The sequence below is a fragment of the Macrotis lagotis genome, chromosome 4, assembly GCF_037893015.1.
Source record: "Macrotis lagotis isolate mMagLag1 chromosome 4, bilby.v1.9.chrom.fasta, whole genome shotgun sequence".
Classification (NCBI taxonomy): Eukaryota; Metazoa; Chordata; class Mammalia; order Peramelemorphia; family Peramelidae; genus Macrotis; species Macrotis lagotis.
Window position 1 is genome coordinate 165,130,173 of NC_133661.1, and position 19,575 is coordinate 165,149,747.

At 35.9% G+C, this 19,575-nt stretch overlaps 1 protein-coding gene across 2 annotated transcripts in view; it reads left to right on the forward strand.

Annotated features, from left to right (window-relative positions):
* The window catches only part of ALDH1A2 (aldehyde dehydrogenase 1 family member A2), a 106,109-nt gene that overhangs the window by 83,614 nt on the left and 2,920 nt on the right, over nt 1-19,575 (forward strand). For both annotated transcript variants that reach the window (XM_074234577.1, XM_074234578.1), the window contains exons 8-12: nt 4,000-4,102; nt 5,851-6,035; nt 8,644-8,808; nt 9,993-10,150; nt 11,087-11,161. In XM_074234577.1, coding sequence (XP_074090678.1) covers nt 4,000-4,102; nt 5,851-6,035; nt 8,644-8,808; nt 9,993-10,150; nt 11,087-11,161 — 686 coding nt within the window. The remainder of the gene's footprint in view (nt 1-3,999; nt 4,103-5,850; nt 6,036-8,643; nt 8,809-9,992; nt 10,151-11,086; nt 11,162-19,575) is intronic.

The window sequence follows — 19,575 nt, forward strand, 5'->3', positions numbered from 1 at the left end:
CCCATTGATATCTTCCATATCAGGAAACCCCACTCCTGGGCAGCAGCATTTGACTTTCAAAGGAGTTAGCAGCAAGGCAGAAGAGATAAGAGGAACACTATTTCGGGAAAGAGGAATCTGACTAGAGAACTGGAGTTTCCCCATTAATTTCTGACATCCAAGAGTGATATTTTTCTATTATTCACTCATTAGACTGTTACTTACAGCTATTCTGAATTGACTTTGGCTACTTGAATCTTTCTTTAAAAGTGCCATCTTTCAAGGCACAGAGAGATCCCTTTCTTTTCTTATACCACCATTTTTATCTTAAGTATTTTTCCCGCTTTCCCTTCCAGAGAATTTTTTTTCTGGAAGGTAACTACATGGGCTTGAAGTCAGAAAAATTCATCTTCCTGAGTTCAAATCTATCCCCGCCCCCCAACTCCCACCACCTTTTCTCCTTACTAAATATTTGGTTGGTTTGTTTTTTAAATGCAAAGGTGAGATCTTGGCAAAATGCCTAAGAAGGGATCACTTTCAGTTAAGGGAAGTCAGGGATGACTTCATGGAGGAAGTGGCAACAGTGCATGAAGACAGGAGGTTCCTGTACATGTTTTCAGATTTTTTCAGTGTAGTGACCAATTGTGCTGATTTTTCCCTCTCTAAAAAGATCTGACTCCTAATGACTCCATTTGGGATTTTCTTGGTAAAGATACTGGAGTGATTTGTCATTTCCTATTCCAGCTCATTTTACAGATGAGGAAACTTAGGCAAACAGAGTTAAGTAACTTGCCCAGATTCCTATAGCTTCTAAGTGTCTGAGGTTACATTTGAACTCAAGAAGATGAATCTTGCCCAGAACTATATCCACTTAGCTTACTGAATTTGAAAACTCCTGGTTTTTTTCCTTTTTTAGAACAATTGTTTTTTTTTTTTTTTTTACCAAGGCTAATAATTCTTAAATTCAAAGCCAGCTCTAATATGCACATTTAATGAAATCTGTAATTCAATATTCAATGCTAATAAGCTACTGAGATCAGATTATAAAGTGAATGATCTTTTCTTGAACTTCCTTGGACAGTTTTACTTGTCTGAGTATTTGGGGATGATGCAGTGAAAATGTTCCAAAAAGACCTGAGAATTGTCATTCCTAAGAATTATGTCAAATTCTGATTTCTTTAAAATGAGAAATGAGAAGTAATAACTGAAGGCCTCTAGCTTCTTAGAACAGAGAGAATTTACAAAACTAAGCTGCAGAGCTAATCAAGAACATCAGTAAGGATAAGGGTTGAGACAGAAGTTCTTCATTTCTTCTCCCTAGGTCTTCCTCAGTATTTCATCTTTGGCAGAATTTCTGGCACAAGCAACATGTCTTATGGTACCACATAAAAAAGATCTTATAAGAGGACTTATTTTCTCATGAAATCCCTTCAGTGACTACTTTTCACTTTTTAAATAATATTCTGGTCCATCACACCTATTGGTACCTGATTATATATATAATCTTGTTTTCTATTCCAATTATTTCACATTTATAAATTCTCTTTACTCTAGAAGATTGCAAGCATCTTTTGTCTTCCCATAACATCTAGAACAATGCTGGTACTTAATGGGTGTCAATTTGTGTTGTATTTGTATATATTCCATAGGTACTTCATGGCTCCCCATAGAATATTCTGCTTTCTACCTTGAAGAATGTTAATTTTTATCTTTGTATCCCTAGGATCCAGGACAATATCGGATTGTAATGGATCTTATTAACTTTTTGTTAATAGATTTATTGATCTAAAAATTTTGATATAAGCATATGCAGAATAGTTATTATTTGATGACTTTATTTGGATCAGAATAATTCTGATAAAGATTCTGAGGCTGAATTGAATATAATGCAAACAAAACACATGTACTATAGCATCATATTTTCCTTTCTTTTCCTTAATGTGTTCTGTCATCTGTTTGTCTTTTAATATTAGCATAATTCCTCTCTCCTCCTCATCTTCCTTCCTCCCTTCTCCACTCACCCTCCCCTTTTACAACTAGTATTTTGGAAGCCCTGTTATAAAAGTGCTAGACGTGTAAATACTTGCTGACTAATTGGTATGCTAATATAATTTATAAGATAACACACTTTATAATAGATTGCATGCCTAATGATATATTACTGCCTTTTTGTCTCTGCCCATGCCATCATGGAATTTAGAGCTAAAAAAGGAGTTTATTTCCAGCCTCCTCATATTATAGATAATGAAACTCAAGACCATAGAAGTTAAACAACTTATTCAAGGTCACAAAAGCAATAACAATAGCTGCCATTCACCCAGTCTATTCAACTTTGTAAAATTTTACATGCATCATTTCACTTGAGATGGCAATTAGCAAAATAAGCTGCAGAACCCAGATTCTCTGAATGAAAAACCAATGCTCTTATCTTTCAGATGTTTCCAGCATATTTTATATATATATTGCTTTTACATAGTCATCTGCATGTTGTCTTCCCCATTAAAGAGGGTGTTCTTTGAGAATAGGGAATTGTTTTTGCCTTTTTTTTGAGCCCCACCAATTTTGGACTGTAGGTGCTAAATAAGTGTTAGCTGACTGACACATTGCCTCTATTTACCTTAGTTTACCTCTACCCCATTTCTCTTTGTAGTTCTGTCCATTTGCTTCCTTTTCCCTAAGTCTCCACCATCACCAACAACTTGATGCTTTCATTTTTTCTTGATTCTCTCATCTTCTACTATTTCACCAACTCTTTTCACCTTCAAATCCAATTCCAGTTACTTGGGTTAGATTCTAGATAAGCAGTGCAGGGCTATAGTTTAATATTAGAAGTAGCCACATGGCCTTGGAGTACTTTTAAGCAGTCCTCCCTAGAGGCAGGAGCTAGCTATATTTCATGACCATTTTTCAGTCCTAAGATTATATTAAAGGAATCACACCCCAATACTTGACTTTAAAAATAAATCTTTAATTTTTATGTCCAGTAGTCATTTTTGTAACTGTCATAAGTCATCTTTTGTTACTGTCAATCAATAAGCATTTGTTAATCACTCATCCTTGAGTTGAGGATAAAAAGAAAGGCAAAACCAAACAAACCAGTTCTTGCCTTCATGGGGCTTATGGCTTAGTGGGAGAGAATTTGCAAATAGCTATGTACAAACAAAGGACATATTGGAAGTAACTTCAGAGGGAAGATTGAGGGAGATTGAGAAAAAGTTGGGATTTTATAAAAGAGAGGATTTTAACTGGGAGAAGGAGGCCAAGAGGTGGAGTTAAAGAGAGAGAGCATTTCAAATATGGGTGTGTGTGTGTGTGTGTGTGTGTGTGTGTGTGTAAGTACACATTCATAAATTGGTGAGATAGAGTAACTTATGAGAGGATCATTAAGGAGGCCAGGTTAAACTGGTTTTAGAGACCTTATGATTATTTATGCAACATTATATACTCTAGTATTCTACCTCCAATCCCTAAGGAAAGGAAGAGTTCATTTTCTTATTTCTTCCCTGGTCTAGGATTGTTCACTTTAATTATAAACGTTGTGCTATCTTTTTCATTAGTTTATTATAATACCTGATATTTTTAAAAGAATACTTGAATAGTGTGTTTTACATCCATCAATAGAAGTACATGTAGTTCTTTTTGATATAAAATGGAGAGCAGTTTTTTACTTTTTTTTAAAGGTCAAAATCTGAATTCCAAGGCCATGATCCAAGTTCAGAAATCTTTCTATGCTAATCTAGGTCATAGCATGCCTGCCAATTATTTAGAAGATCATTCAGTGTTCAAGGTACCAGATTAGAATGCCCTCCCCTCCTCTATTTTTTCCTATTCATTTCAACTATGATTGTAAAACAACCCTCCTAGATATTTCTGCAGAGCTTAAAGCACACCCTTCATTGACAAATTTAGTATCTTGACCACTTAACTCTTCTGGGCAAGGTCCTGTGAATTATTTGGCTACAACCTACAGTCTCTGATGATAGTACATATAAAACCCTTCTCTATTTCCTTTCCTTTCAGATTGGAAAACTGATCCAAGAAGCAGCTGGAAGGAGCAATCTGAAGAGAGTAACTCTGGAGCTTGGAGGGAAGAGTCCCAATATTATTTTTGCAGATGCTGATTGTAAGTTATCTGCAGAGCTTTCTACACATTTCCTGGGACAGTTACATATAGACTGACTCTCTCTCTCTCTCTCTCCCTCCCTCCCTCCTCTATTCTTCCTTCCTCTCCCTTCCCATCTCTTCTCCTTTTCTCTCCTCTTTTCTCCATTCCTCTCTTCTCTTCTTTGTTATGTCTATTTTTTTTAAAAAAGATACCAAGAACCTGGTCTTTGAAGCTAAGCATTTTGGATCCCAGTTGTCTTGGGGAGAAAAATGACTTTATATTGGAGGCAGAGGAGAGAACCATTATGAATTAAGAGATGAATAAAAAAGAGGTTGCCTTTAATTCTAGGGATATATTAATAAATCTTTGAGATTCTATGATGTTGCTGGATAGGATTGAGGAGAAGTTGTGGAGTAGATGAGGCTAGAATACTAGGATGGGAGTCAGAAGACCTAGGGTCTAGTTCTCAGCCTTATCCTTACCTTGTTGGGTGACCCTAATCAGTGCAACTTTGAACTATTGTCATCTTCCCAAGCATTAGTTCCTCAAATCATAAAAGGAGATGTATCTGTGATCTCAGTGATGTATGGAAGTCCAGATGAGGGAACTTCCTCTAGCAATGCAAGTCAGCATATTCTCTTCAGTGTATGGCCTTAAAGAACATGCTAGGGCACTGAGGAATTCAAGTGACTGACGCAGGTTCTCATAGCCAATCTGTCAGCTGGGATTTGAACTTGGTTCTATTCACTATACCACATTGCCTATAGTATAAAAATTATATAATAAAGAAACTGAAATAGATTTTGATTATCTCAATTTCTGTGGTTCTATGAAGCTGGAATTCCAAGTTTTGTTTTCTCCTTTAATTTATACAGTCTAGTAAAGTAAGTAAAACATTTTCAGCTTTTCACTCCATTGTTCCTTTGCCTTGAAAAAAGTATTGAATAATTTACAGAATGCTTATGGGTATATCTTCATTTTACTCATCTTGCAGTTTTTCCCTCTTCTTCCTCCTCTGTCTTCCTCACTGTCTCTCTACCCCACTCTTTCTTGACCCCTTTCCCTCTTACTCTGTCTCTGTTTTTCTGTCTCTTTCTCTCAGTCTCTGTCTCCCTCTCAGTCTCTGTCTCCCTCTCTCTCAGTCTTTGTCTCTCTGGGGTGGGGTGGGATGGGAGGCAATCAAGGTTAAATGACTTAAATAGGATTCCACAGTTAAGTTCACCCTCTATTTTAATTATTGGATAATCATCCATTTAATAGAGACTTTGATACATTATTCCTTTAGCAGCTAAGACATAAGGAATGAAAAAAGGACAGAGCTATCATTATTAAGGGTGGCATTATATGATACATTTTCATCAGAAAAATGAAGGGTCTATTCTTTTTCCTTTTCCTATTAAAAATAAGAAAACTAGGGGTGGCTAGGTGGTGCAGTGGGTAAAGCACCGGCCCTGGAGTCAGGAGTACCTAGGTTCAAATCCGGTCTCAGACACATAATAATTACCTAGCTGTGTGGCCTTGGGCAAGCCACTTAACCCCATTTGCCCTGCAAAAACCTAAAAAAAATAAGAAAACTACTCTGATACTAATTGAACACCAAAAACCAATTTCATCGACATCTCACTTCAGTTGCATTTTCTGTCCATTTTTCTCAAATATAGTATTGTACTGGGTGTTTTGAGAATAAGGCACAGGTGTTGACTTTACTAATGGGGAACCTAGTGGGTGAGAGCAAAACCGATAAAATGGTGCCTTTCATCTTGCAGTGGACTATGCTGTGGAGCAGGCCCACCAGGGTGTGTTCTTCAACCAAGGTCAATGCTGTACAGCAGGATCCCGCATTTTTGTGGAAGAGTCCATCTATGAGGAGTTTGTTCGAAGAAGTGTGGAGCGTGCCAAGAGGAGAATAGTAGGGAGTCCTTTTGACCCAACCACTGAACAAGGCCCTCAGGTAAGTAATAAGAAGTCTTTCATTTCTTTACTTACCTCCACAGAGCCTCTGTTGACTCTAAAGGGGGCACTCCATGCTAAGTCTCTTTTTCTTTACTTCCTCCCTTCCTAGGAACATACAAAAAACTTTGTTTTCATATATATGACTGGGATTTCAGTGTTGAAGAGGTCTTTCTCTTTCAGATTTGTTTTGCATAGTCTTTCATTTCTAGCAATTTCTTCAACATTGTTTTTGTTTCTTAAAAAAAAAACCAAGGGCATCATTCCATCTATTTGTCTTTTCGACCATTTAAACAAGGGTTAAGAATTGCTTAAGAACACTATGGACTTTTAGGAATTGAAACAATAGCTCATCTACAAGAATACCTGTCCCAGTGTCAAAGAGGAATAAGTTGCTAAGTGTTCAAGTCCTTGATCTATAGGGGATTTATATTGATCTATTCCTTGGAATGTTTCTCTAAGTGTAGTCTACTTCAGCCTAAATATTGTTTGAGGGATGAGGTTATTTACAGCCCAATAGAAGATAATGTTAATCAGATATGGATGACCTATGTTGGTAGGCATGTCAACTGGGTCTACTGCAATGCAGAGAATGATGATAGCATTCTATAAAAAGGGATGGGTATAGGGACTGAACCTGAGATTTTGCTGATAGGGAGATTACTCTCTATATTTTTAACAACTTAAAAATAGTTTCCAGAGTCATGTAGTCAGCAGGTATCAGAGGTGAGACTTGAACCTGTGTCTTCTATACAGCTTCTCAACTTCCCTGTTTGATAACTCCCATCTAAAATAATTCCTTCAATAGGTGGGGGTGGGGTAGGAGAAGGAGGAAAAAAAGAAATGTCCTTTTTAGGGAGTAGAGTCCTTTGACCTGAGCTTTCTTGTGTTGCTCTGTGAAGTTTTTCCAAATGGAGAACTGATTTTTATAGACAACCAAGAAGCATCCCTGAGAATATATGGACCAGTTCTCTCATGAAAATCCTAAAGAGGATCAATGTCTGTTTAAGTTTGGACAGAGATAATTTGCTTAGACTATGTCTTTACTGGAAAAGAAAAATGGAGATCTAGGCTTTTACCAGGGCAATTCAATCAAAAACTAAGAAGAAAAAATTTGGGAAAAAACCCCCTTCAAATGAAAGAAAGTTTTTATCTGAATTGTTAAGATAAATGATTTGTCATCTTATCAGAATCATCATCAGCTGACTGGTAATTAGTGACTAACCTTTAAAAGTGAACTTTTCATACTATCCCCTCTACCTATTATAATAACTTACAGAAAATATGCCTTTCCAAGGTTTATATTTGTTTTTAATAAAAAATTACAGTTTAAAAGCATAAAACCCCAAAGCCCTTTTCATACACACAAATAAGCATACCTTGATAACAATAGCACATAGTTAAATAACACTTTGTAATATATAAAGCATTGTATAAGTCTTCAGCCACTTTAACAAGCAATGTTTTCCAGATGATTGATTTTATTTTGATTTCTTATACTTCATACAAATCAGCCCAGCCCATTTAGGAACTCTGCCTATGATTATAAGGAATGTTTCTGATGGCCACTATTTTCAAGGCCATACAGTCCCTCAGTTCCTAGTAGTAAAGCCAGGAACTTAAAAAAGTACAAATGAAGGAATTTTCCACAGGATGCCTTTCCTGATCCTCCAGCTGCCAATATCTCCTCATCACTCCCCCCCCCCCCAAAAAAAAAAACCCTTTGTATTTATTTTGGTTATACTTTGCTTGAATTATAGTCCTGACCCCTCTCCTCAAAGGGATCCTAGCTTCAGACCCAAATTGACCCAGATCCATTTTGGGGGGAACCAAACTCAAAATAGGGGGTTTTAGACCTTCCCCCCCTGTCATTATGCTTACACTTGAGAATTAAGAATAAACTCTTAAATAAAATACCAATTTGACTTGTGAAGGGTCTCTCCAAAAGGGATAAACAGGGTCCTTTCTAGAGAGCTTATTCAGCATGCAAGTAGTAGATATCAGGCACAAGGCAACTATTTATTCTTTCTAACTTTATTCATTTCAAAAAAAGAAATGCTCAAAACACAAGACTTATGAGAACTCATTAACATATAATTAAAATATAAATGATAACCTAGCATTTCTAGTACACTCTCCCTGGGGATAAAGACTCCAGGGAGACTTGTGAAATTAAGGAATAGATATTTCAAATTTACTTCAGGACTACACTGTCTGAGTGATACTACTTACTATAGATACACGCACAAATACACACACATACATACATATAGAAATAGACAAACATGTATCTATAGTTATAAACATGCATGTATATAAAATGCAATCTGTGAGTGAGTATGCAGATATAAATATATATTTATAGTATATACTCACATACATAGATGCATATATGTACATATTTATATGAACACATTTATTTTTCTCAATGGAATAGAAGCTACTTGAAGATAAGGACTGTTTTATTTTTGTCTTCTTATCTCTAGAATTCAGCAGTGTTTAGCAGATAGAATGTGTTTAATCCATACTTGTTGATTGATTGATATCACTCTCATTTATCCGTTTCCATCTTCACAGCAGATTCTCTTGCTTATGATTTCTTTTTGTAGATCGACAAGAAACAGTACAATAAGATTCTTGAGCTTATCCAGAGCGGTGTGGCAGAGGGGGCCAAACTGGAATGTGGTGGCAAAGGGTTAGGCCGAAAAGGCTTTTTCATTGAACCCACTGTGTTTTCCAATGTTACTGATGATATGCGGATTGCCAAGGAAGAGGTACCAAATCAATATTAAGAGAGTCAAGAAATTTTCCTTGAGTTGCATTCTGGAGTTCTTTAGCAGAAATTGTATTTCCTGGATTTATTATTTTTTTTAAATAACTTGTGTAATCCAAATACAAATGCTCCACCATTTCAAATACAAATAATTTGGGCACCAAAGAAAAGGAATTAGCTGTGAGAAGGGTAGATGAAATAGAATACAATGGAACAAACTGAATGATCAGGGTCTTTGTTTTCCAAAATAATCTTCATATGGTAGTTAACTTTTAATAATAACTCATATTTACATAAACACTTTGATTTTCCACTTTTCATAGCTTTGCCAAAATTTATAATATAATGTTCTTATGCCCATTTTCATAACAACAGAAATGAATATAATGCTTTAATGTTTCAAGATGCTTTGCATTATCTCATTTGTACCTCACTACAGTTATTACTTTCCCCATATTATAGATGAGGAAACAGAATTATAGAGGTTATGTTCATGGTCACAGAGATTCCAAGAATAGCTGTGATGTTTTCTTGGCTCTAAGACCATCATGCTTTCTTGTATACTAGTCTACCCTGACATTACATTGAAGACTTAATTTTCCAGCTTGTAGGTCAGGAATCAAGATGTCATGAACAGTTTAAAAATTAAAAATAAAAATACCCCTCTTTATGTATGAAGGGGAAGCAAAAAATGCACATATCTCTCTAGTCAGGAATGAATAAACTATTTCTTCGTTTTGGTCACCTGCTCCTCTTTCAGAGATGTAATAGATTTCCCAGCTTGGAAACACTAGAATTTTAGAGCTGGAAAGTTTATTCTTAATGAAGGCACAGAAACACACTCATACGTGTGCTAAGACACAAGTGCCCTTCAGTACTTGAGTGAACAAAACTCCATTATACAAATCTCAGAGGCAATCACTTAATCTGATTTTGTTCTTGGAAAGTTTAGAATATATTGTGATATGGTACTGCTGAAATAAATTTTATTAAGGGAATAAATAAAAGGTATTTATTATATCCTTATATTATTGATTATCTGAATATATAATATATATATATCTATATACATACAAATCTACATATTGTCAATAAATGGGGGAAGGGGCAAGATGAAAATAGTGGCCAAGTAATCACAAAACTACTCTCATGTGGCTAATTACAAACATTTCATCTTTGTTGTAGATTTTTGGGCCAGTTCAGGAAATCCTGAGGTTTAAGACTGTGGATGAAGTTATAGAGCGAGCCAACAATTCTGACCTTGGGCTCGTTGCTGCCGTTTTTACAAATGATATTAACAAAGCACTCACAGTGTCATCTGCAATGCAGGCTGGAACTGTTTGGTGAGTCTTTTTTTTTCTGGCTCAAAGTCACTTCTTTAGTGGGATGGAACTAGCACTAACTACAGGTGGAAGTTACCCGGATACACTGACCTCCCAGATAGGGTGGAAAGGAACAGCCCACCTTCAACTTCTGTTCCTTTTTATATATGTGTAGTTCTTCCTTGTCAATATTCAGTAGTTCCCTGTTGCTTCTAAGATAAAATAATATTCTTAGATTATCATTTCAATCTCTCCACCTACATTTCCAGTCTTATTTCATATTATTATGCTTTCATGAACTTTCCCTTTCAATCAAAATGCCCCCTGTACCCTGTGTTTGCAATTTCATCTCATAGCTCAAGTCTACATACCTTCTTTAATTTCTCCAGCTTTTAATTTTTTTCCATCTTGAAATTATTATATATCTCTCTCTATATATGTATATACAGATTGTATACCCCTAATAGAATATAAGTTCCCTGAGGGTAAGGATTTTTAAACTTTTGTCTTTTTATCCCCATGTTGTTCATTTCTGTCCAACTTTTTGTGAGTTCATTTGGGGTTTTCTTGGAAAAGATAGTAGCATATTTTGTCATAAGGAAACTGAGGCAAACAAGGTTAAATGACTTACCTAGGGTCACTCAGCTAGTCAATGTCTGGGGTCAGATTTGAACTCAGGAAGATGAGTCTTTCTGACTTCAAGCCAAGAACTCTAAACAGTGGACCACATAGCTGTCCCTGTTTTTAAGTATCTAATAGGCATTTAGTAAATATTTGTTACACTAATTTAGATTTAATTAAATTGGATTAAATCAGGAAATCTAATTAAACTTAAATTATATAATTTTTCTTTCTTTATAAAAAATGAATTTTCTTTTGATAAGAGTAACTAGTCCATTGCCTTTTTGTCCTATTAAGGAAATTTCACTGATAATTTCCCAAATTTTTTTCATTCAGGATCAATTGTTACAATGCCTTAAATGCCCAAAGTCCCTTTGGGGGATTCAAGATGTCTGGAAATGGGCGGGAAATGTGAGTATACTGCTATACACTTTCAAAATTTAAAAGATAGGAATTTTTTGACTATCAATACCAAGAAAGTCTCAGCTATTCATATAATTCTTTAATTATAATTCTCATGGTCATTTTCATCATCTTTTGCTATTGTTTAGTCCAGTCATGTAGGAGTCACATAGATCTGAATTCAAATCTTCTTAATTCCTTGCCCAGATCTTTAACCATCAAGCCACCTAGCATTTTCTCTCTCTCTCTCCTCTCTCTCTCTCTCTCTCTCTCTCTCTCTCTCTCTCTCTCTCTCTCTCTCTCTCTCTCCATATACATACATATATATATATATATGTATATATATACATATATACATATATATATATATATATCCCAAGGTCACTGGTCATAGAGAATTTATTCATTTTCAAAACAAAATATTTATTTTTTCCCAACTACATGCAAAGATAATTTCCAGCATTCATTTTTTAGTAAGTTTTGAGTTCCACATGTTTCTACCTCCCTCCATTCCCTCCATCCCTCTTGACAGCACAATAATCTAATACCAGTTGTACATATAGAGCTATGTTAAATATATTTCCATGTTTAATCATGGATCACAGAGAATTTAAATGACTTACCTAGTCACACAGTTAAGTATCTGAACTTCTTTCTTATTCCACTCAATATATCCATTACTATTCCAGTGATTTTCAGTGTGGTCCAAAGACCATTCTTGAGACTCTTTCTGGTGAAGCTAATGGACCCAGGAATAAGATTTCTAAATGCCTATAATGTAATTTGTAGGTTTAGAAATGAAACCAATTATACTGAATACAGTTATAAAAATAATAAAAACAAAAGAAAAGAAAAAAAGCAAATTCACAGACTCCAGGTAGCCTTCTTATGAGGTCATAGCAGCCAAGGGTTGTTATTGTATCACATCTTGCAGTTGAAATCAGTTGATTAAGTAACATAAATAAATAAATAAACCAATTGGCTCAGGTTTTTTGGTACCATGTCAACAAAACAACCATTTAATTGACTAAAATTTTTGTTTTGACATCATGTAGAAACAATCCAAGACTATGTTTATACAAGCGAAATGGAGGGGAAGGTTGAGGCAATTATCTAGATAATTCAACTTAAAAAAAATCAAAACCTTGTTAGAAAGAAGTTGGTAGGAATTTTTTTCATTGTTAAAGCTTAAATCTTTTGTTGTGTTCCCACCCCACCCCCACCCCCCACTTCCCCAGAGTGGGAAAATGAACCTGGTTCTACTCAGAGTGGTAGGAAGCACTCCCAAGAAAGAATCCTATCTGGCCATCTCTCTGACATGCAGGTCCTGAACTGAGCCTACCACCACATTTCTAGGGTGGAACTCTATCCTGTGTCCTTCTCTAAGATGTAATATACTAATGTGCTATAGGATTTAGAGATGGAAGGGACCTTAAAAGTCATCCAAACCAACCCTTTTATTTGACAAAAAAGGAAACAGATGCAGAGAAATTAAGTCATATCGGTAGTGAGTAGAAGTTTTGGGATTCAAACTCAGTCCCTCTGATGCCAAATTCAGTGTGCTTTCCTCTACTTCTGATTTTCTTGCTTAAAAAACTATTTTACTCCTACACAAGATTGGTGGCAGAGAAGCAATGAATTTTCCCCACACAACATAAACCTATTGAGACTTCTTCCCTACAGCTTTCTGACAACTTGGCTCCTAGCTTTAGCAGTCTAAATTAGACATAGTTTTCCTACAGAGTTGTCAACCTGATGAACCATTGCTTGTTATTTAGCTCTCAACCCTCCTTTACTTCTATAAACACAATCGCAGATGCATACTGGAGAAGGAAAATATTGCAGAATTTTTACCATGGTCTAAGGGAGAGAGACATCTTATGAGCATAGAATATAGAATCAGAAGGAGCCTTCTAGGTATATTAGACCATTGGTGTTCAAATAAATAGAAACATGGACAATTTAACCATACATAAGGATCCCTATTAACTCATATTGATTTAATTTTAAAATGTAATTTAAAAAGTTTTATTGTGGTTTTTATTTATTTTGTTGGGTATTTCTCAATCATATTTTAATCTGGTTCAGGCCGCATGAGCTACAGGCTGATGCTTGACACCTTTGATCTAGTCTGAACCCTTTATTTTACAGATGAAGAAACTGAGACCCATTGGTGTAGAGTAATTTGAAGAAAGTCACAGAATCAGGCTTCTAAACAAGATCTTGTGATTCTAACTCTGATGTTTTGCTTTGTTTTTTTACCCACCATGCCATACTGGAAAAATGTCTTGACATTTTAAAAACTAATGAGGCATGGTTTGAAAATGAGATGCATTTGAAAGTATTTTTAGTGGAGATAAAAGAGAACAGCAAATACACACAAAAGGGAATTGGATATTTGCTTCAAGTCTATAGATGTGAAAACAACATTGTCTGAAAAAATCCTAAATTGGCACATCACAAACCTATGGGGTTTTATCCAGGTCTTTGGTAACTAACACCAAGATTGTGAATGCAACCAGGACTGGGGTGAGAAGCAGAACACAGGCTCTGAGAAGAGTTTTGCCTTTTGAATAATCATGAAGACTTCCCTTTTGGGGAAGGTCATTAGCCACATGTCTGCCTTCTTATGGGGTAGAATCCTGCTAGATCTGTATTGCTACAAGATTTTACTGGACAATGGATTTCTCCTAAGAAAATATTCCCTTAAAAACAAGGTTTTGGTCAGGAATGGAAGCTTGTCCCTGTTGTTTCTTATCCGGGGATCCTGGAATGAGTAGATTGTTTGAAATTAGGAGTTTTGAGTTGTAGTAAGGCTATAGTTGATAGGAGAGAGACGGAGATACAAAGAGAGAAACAGAGAGACAGAGAGACGAGAAAAAGAGAGAAAGACACTGACAGAAGCAGAGATTCAGAGATACACATAGAGACAGAGTAAAGAGAGAGACATACAGAGACAGAGATTCAGATACATGTAGAGACAGAGAGTAAAGAGAGATAGAGAGACACACAGAGAGCAAAAGAGGGAGACACACACATAAAAAAGTCAGAGACAGAAAGACAAACACAGACACAGAGAGAGCCAGATAGAGATATTAAGAAAGAGAGACACTCAGAGAGACAATTACATAAGAGAGAGAGAGAGAGAGAGAGTTTGTGTCTGCGGCTTTTAAAATTGGTTAATTTTGTTTAATTGCCTAAGACTTCCACTTCATTTGACTTACAAAGATACAGTGTAGTACAAGATTTCTTAACTTTTTTATGTCCTGGAATCCCTTGACAAGTTAGGAAAACCTATGTACTCCTCAAGATGATGTTACTAAATTCATAAAATAACATACATAGAGCTATGAAGGAAGTCAATTATTCTGAAATACAATTATCAAAAAAATTTTTTGTAAGATCACAGACTCCAGGTTAAGAACCCCTAGACTATAGTGGAATAAGTACTGAACATGGAGTTAAAAGAATTCATTAATCTGAATTCTGATTATCACATTATAATTATGGGACCTTGAGCAGGTTGCTTCATTTTTCTGAGCTTCTGTGAATGGTTGCCCTTCATGAGTTGGATTTGAGTGTGTGTGGCTCCTCCAGAGCCATCTGGGTCCCCTGGCCAGATAAGAATCAGGATGACTGGAAATGGCTCTGGATGAGAGGCAATTAGGGATTAAATGACTTGCCTAAGGTCACACAGCTAGTAAATGTCTGGGGCTGGATTTGAACTCCTGTCCTCCTTACTCCAAGGCCAGTGCTCTATCCACCACACCATCTAGCTGCTCCTCCTCTGTGAAATAGATAGGATAATAAATAGAAGGCTGTAATGTGACACAGTGGATAGAGCAGCCACAATGGATAGAGCATTGTACCTGGACTCAGAAAGACCCGAGTTCAAATGTGACCACAGATACTTGCTGGTGTGACCCTGGGAAAGTCACATAACTTTTGTTTGCCTTAATATCCTCATATGCAAAATAAGGATATAAAATATTATACTTCTAACTTCAGCAACTTCAAAAGCTCTGTGTTGTTAGGCCAGTGTTTTGTAAACCTTAAAACACCATATGAATGTGAGTTTATATATTATTGTACTATGATATCAAAGTCCTAAATACTGTCAATTCAATGGTCATTTTGAACACTTTCTCTTATCTCTCCTATCTTTCATGGATCAATGGAGTTTACCCCTCTGACATCTTCCTCCAGTGTTTCATTCATGTTGTGAAGATGTCAGCGAGTATTTAACATACTGAGGTACACAAGTGCTGTGACCATGCAGTATGAGCTACCATTTCTGACCAAAATCTTGTTTTTAAAAAATAAAGCTAGAATTTCTTGGGAAAAATACATTGTCTGGTTAAATTCTGTGGCAATACAGATCTAATAAGAATCCCTTTCTTTCTAGCTAGAAAGACTTTGAGTATGACCTGTCTGTTGACTGACTGTGTGTCTTATAGACAAAAACCTGCCTAGCTAAATTCCTAGAGGCTCATTACCTAGAAATCTGGCCATAAAGAATTTTGTTTTCTCCTCAACAACTCTTGAAAACTGTCTACTGAAGTTTGAAGTTGCATTGACATCACAGATTCTTGAAATATTAGAATTAGAAATAATTAGAATTAGAATCAAAATGTATCTGAAAGATACAGAGCTTAGAATGAAATGAAGAAACCGCACAATAAATTAGTCCTATAATCATAGAATACTAGAAGCATGAGAGACCTTAGGGAGAAGCTCTATTTCAATCCATACATTTTAAGGAGAAGGAAACTGAAACCCAGAAAAGTTAAAATAACTTCAGTAAAATCACAGTTAGAAAAAGAACCACATTTCACCCAAGTCTCCTGATAACGAATCCAGTGTTCCTTCTGCTACACTATACAGGTTGTTTTTAATTTCAAAAAGATCAAATGAAATTTAGCTATGTATAGCTATATTTTAAGCTATGCAAAGCTTTAAAGTACTACAAATGTTCTAAATATCTAGCTACAGTAACTATTATTATAATTGTTATTTGTATATGTTTGGTTCAGGTATGCTTAACTTATTTTGTGACATAAATCCTTTTAACAGACTGAGAGAGCCACAGAATAATGGTTTTAAATACATAAAATAAAGAAGGAAATCAATTATATTGAAATGTAGTCATACACATATATATGCATATACATATATATATATGTGTGTGTGTGTGTGTGTGTGTGTGTGTATGTATATATGTAGTTTTAAAAGTTCATAGACCCTAGGTCAAGAACCCTTGATTCAAATCTACTGTGTGATTTCCTTATATCTAGATACTTGGACCAGTGATTATTTTAACATTAGATGTTAGTCCATTCCCTTTTCTCTAAACAAGACTGTATCTAAACCATGCCAGAGATAACAGCCTAAGGAACTCTGAAGAACACAGCACTGTTCTCTGAGGTGAATGTTTTTGTTTGGTTTGGGTTTGCTTTGATACAGTACACATGTGATGGGAATGTAATGGTCAAGCTCAAAACCAAATTTTTAGCAAGACAAAGGACCTTATTAGCCTCCTTTATACTTGATGGCAAGGAGAGACAGGGAGAGGAAAGCCTAGTGCAGGGATCTGCAAGGAGTGCGTGCAAAGCTCAGGAAATAAGAAGGGAGTGACCTCGCTCTAAACAGGCACATGATGTCCATGATGGTGAGGCATATTCACAATGGCCTGAAGGCAGGAAAAAAGTCCAAAGGGAGCCAGAGCTGAGCTCGTAATAATCTGTCTCAAAGCCTGGACAGCACTAATGAGTGAGCAGTTTAAATGAATAAGTCTGCCCTAAATTTTCACTGTCCACTTCTAAGACAATAGACAGGGACTTGGATAAGCAATGCCATTTTAATTCAAGTCTCTTCCATCAGTTTTCTTTAGAAAAATTCATAGAATCCTAGAATGTCAGTCACTTAAGAAGTATTTATTAATCACCTATTATGCCAAGGACAAGAGGTACAAATAAGGATTCTAACCCTATTTTAAAGGAAGTTGAGAAAACTTTAGAAATCAACCTATTCAAGGACCTAGTTTTCTATTAAAGAAACATAGGACCAGACAGTTGTCCATGGTCTGATATCCTAAAGAGGTTTACTCAACTCAGTTATCCATAGTATCCAAAGAAATACAGAGCTTCAGACACTTGAGTTTGCATGGGTAATGGATTCTGCTAGAGAGAATGCAGGTAGTATGACTGTTCACTCAAATAGACTGCCTAAAGTAAATGCCCCACTTTAGTCAAGATACAAATAAATGAATGAGTATTAAAACACCCTCTTATTAAGTATTTTCCATGTGCAAAACACTGGATATAATAAACAGAAAATTTGAAAAGAGATTCTCTTCTGACAAGGAGATCTTATTCTCATGCAGGCTATAACACATGTAGGTAGTTGATCTTGGCTACAAGTCAAGTATAAGGGACCAGTAGTCCTTAGAGATGCAGCAACAAAGCAGAAGATAGTATTGTTTCCATTGGTAAAACCATATCTATTTATGATGTTGAACCATTTGAAAAGGTCAAGGACTTTGGTGTTGAGAATTTTCACAAGTTCAGTAGCTATGACTGCTAAGGAGATAGGAGCTCCATCATAGGGAAGGAAGAATGAATGAGCCTTCTAAAGAATATAGAACCACAGATTTAGAGCAGGCAGGGCCCTTAGAGTCCAGTCCCCTTATTTTATAGTTGTATGAGGCATACAGTGATAAAGTTAATTGTTCAAGGTCATAGAGCTAGTAAGTAACTGGGGTGGGATTTGGATCCAAGTCTTTTGATTTCAAGTCCCAGTGACCTAAACATTGGGCCATGCTTACCTAACATAATGGAAAGAGAGAGGAAGAAAATAATATAAGATGAATTAAGCAAAAGAGAAGAGAAGAGAAGAAGAGAAGTAAGCAAAAAAAATATACAACAACCAGCCTATATACTGGTTACAACATGTTGCTGCAGGATACTCAGAAGAGACTTAGTTCTCAGAAGTAAAGGCCATAACAACAAATTTTCTCATAAAGAACTCCTAAGAAGGGCATATTTTCCTTTCTGGAAAGTTTGTCATCTGTACTTCTTCTAGAAATGGTCATCATATGGAGCTGATTCTCTGGGAAAGCTTACCTGATCCCAACTACTAATATTTCTCCTCTCAAACTACCTTGTATTTAACTATTTTGTATATTTTTGTCTATGAATTTTATAATTATGCTATAAACATTTATAGTTACATATATAAACATATGTAGTTACAAATACATAGGATGAAATAATCTCTACTCACAAGTAGACAGGGAGACAAGTGAACATCTATAACTATTTCCACATCCACATCCATATCCACATCCACATTCACATTCACTTCTCCATCTATCCATCTGTCTGTCTCTGTCTATATTTGTAAATAAGGATTATTTCATTCTTTGTATTTATATTTCCAGCATCTAGCATAGGTCCTGACAAATATTGTTCAATTTTTCAGTCACAGCTGACTCTTTGTGACTCATTTTGGGGTTTTCTTGGCAAAGATATTGTAGTGGTTTACCCTTTCCTTCAATAGCTCATTTTACCGATATGGAAACTAAGCCAAACAGGGTTAAATGACTTGGCTGGGACCACACAGTTAGCAAGTATTTGAGATCATATGTGAACTCTATAATAAAGATGAGTCTTCCTAACTCTAGACCTAGCACTCTTTCCACTGTGCCTCCTAGCTGGCACCTAATAGGAACTTGATAAATACTTGTTGATTGATATTATAGCTCTATATGACCTGGATAGTAGAGAAAAGGGAAAGGAAACCCAGACACTCTCAGGGAGTTACAATATTTGATTTCTTTATTTGCTCACTCTTTTTATTGACTCCTCAGGAACACATTGAGGCTGATGTCTTTTGTTGTTGTTCATTCATTCAGTCACGTCTGACTCTTGGTGCTCCCATGGACCATTGCACACCAGTCTCTTCTATCTTTTACTATCTCCTAAAGTCTGTCCAAGCTCATGTTTATTGTTTCCATAACACTATCCAACCATCTCATCCTCTCCTTTTGCCTTCAATCCTTCCCAATACAGAGTCTTTTCCAGTGAGTCTTGTCTTCTCATTATGTGACCAAAATATTTAAACTTGAGATTCAACATTTGTCCTTCCATTGAGTAATCTGAATGAATTAATAAAATAATGGAGTAATCTGCTCAACAAACTGAATTTTCAGATGACTTGGGCCCCAAGTTCATACTCTTCTAAGCTGTGCTTTCAAGGGTTCATTCTTATTCCTTTAATTCCAGGTAACTCAGCATATGCTCAGATGCCTCATTGTGCTATGGAGGATACTCTTGGGTTTTTGAGGGCTCTAGCCATGCTCTGATTGATCACACCAAGCTGGAAAGACTTCAGCCTGATGAGATCCAGTAGGTCCCTTATCCAAG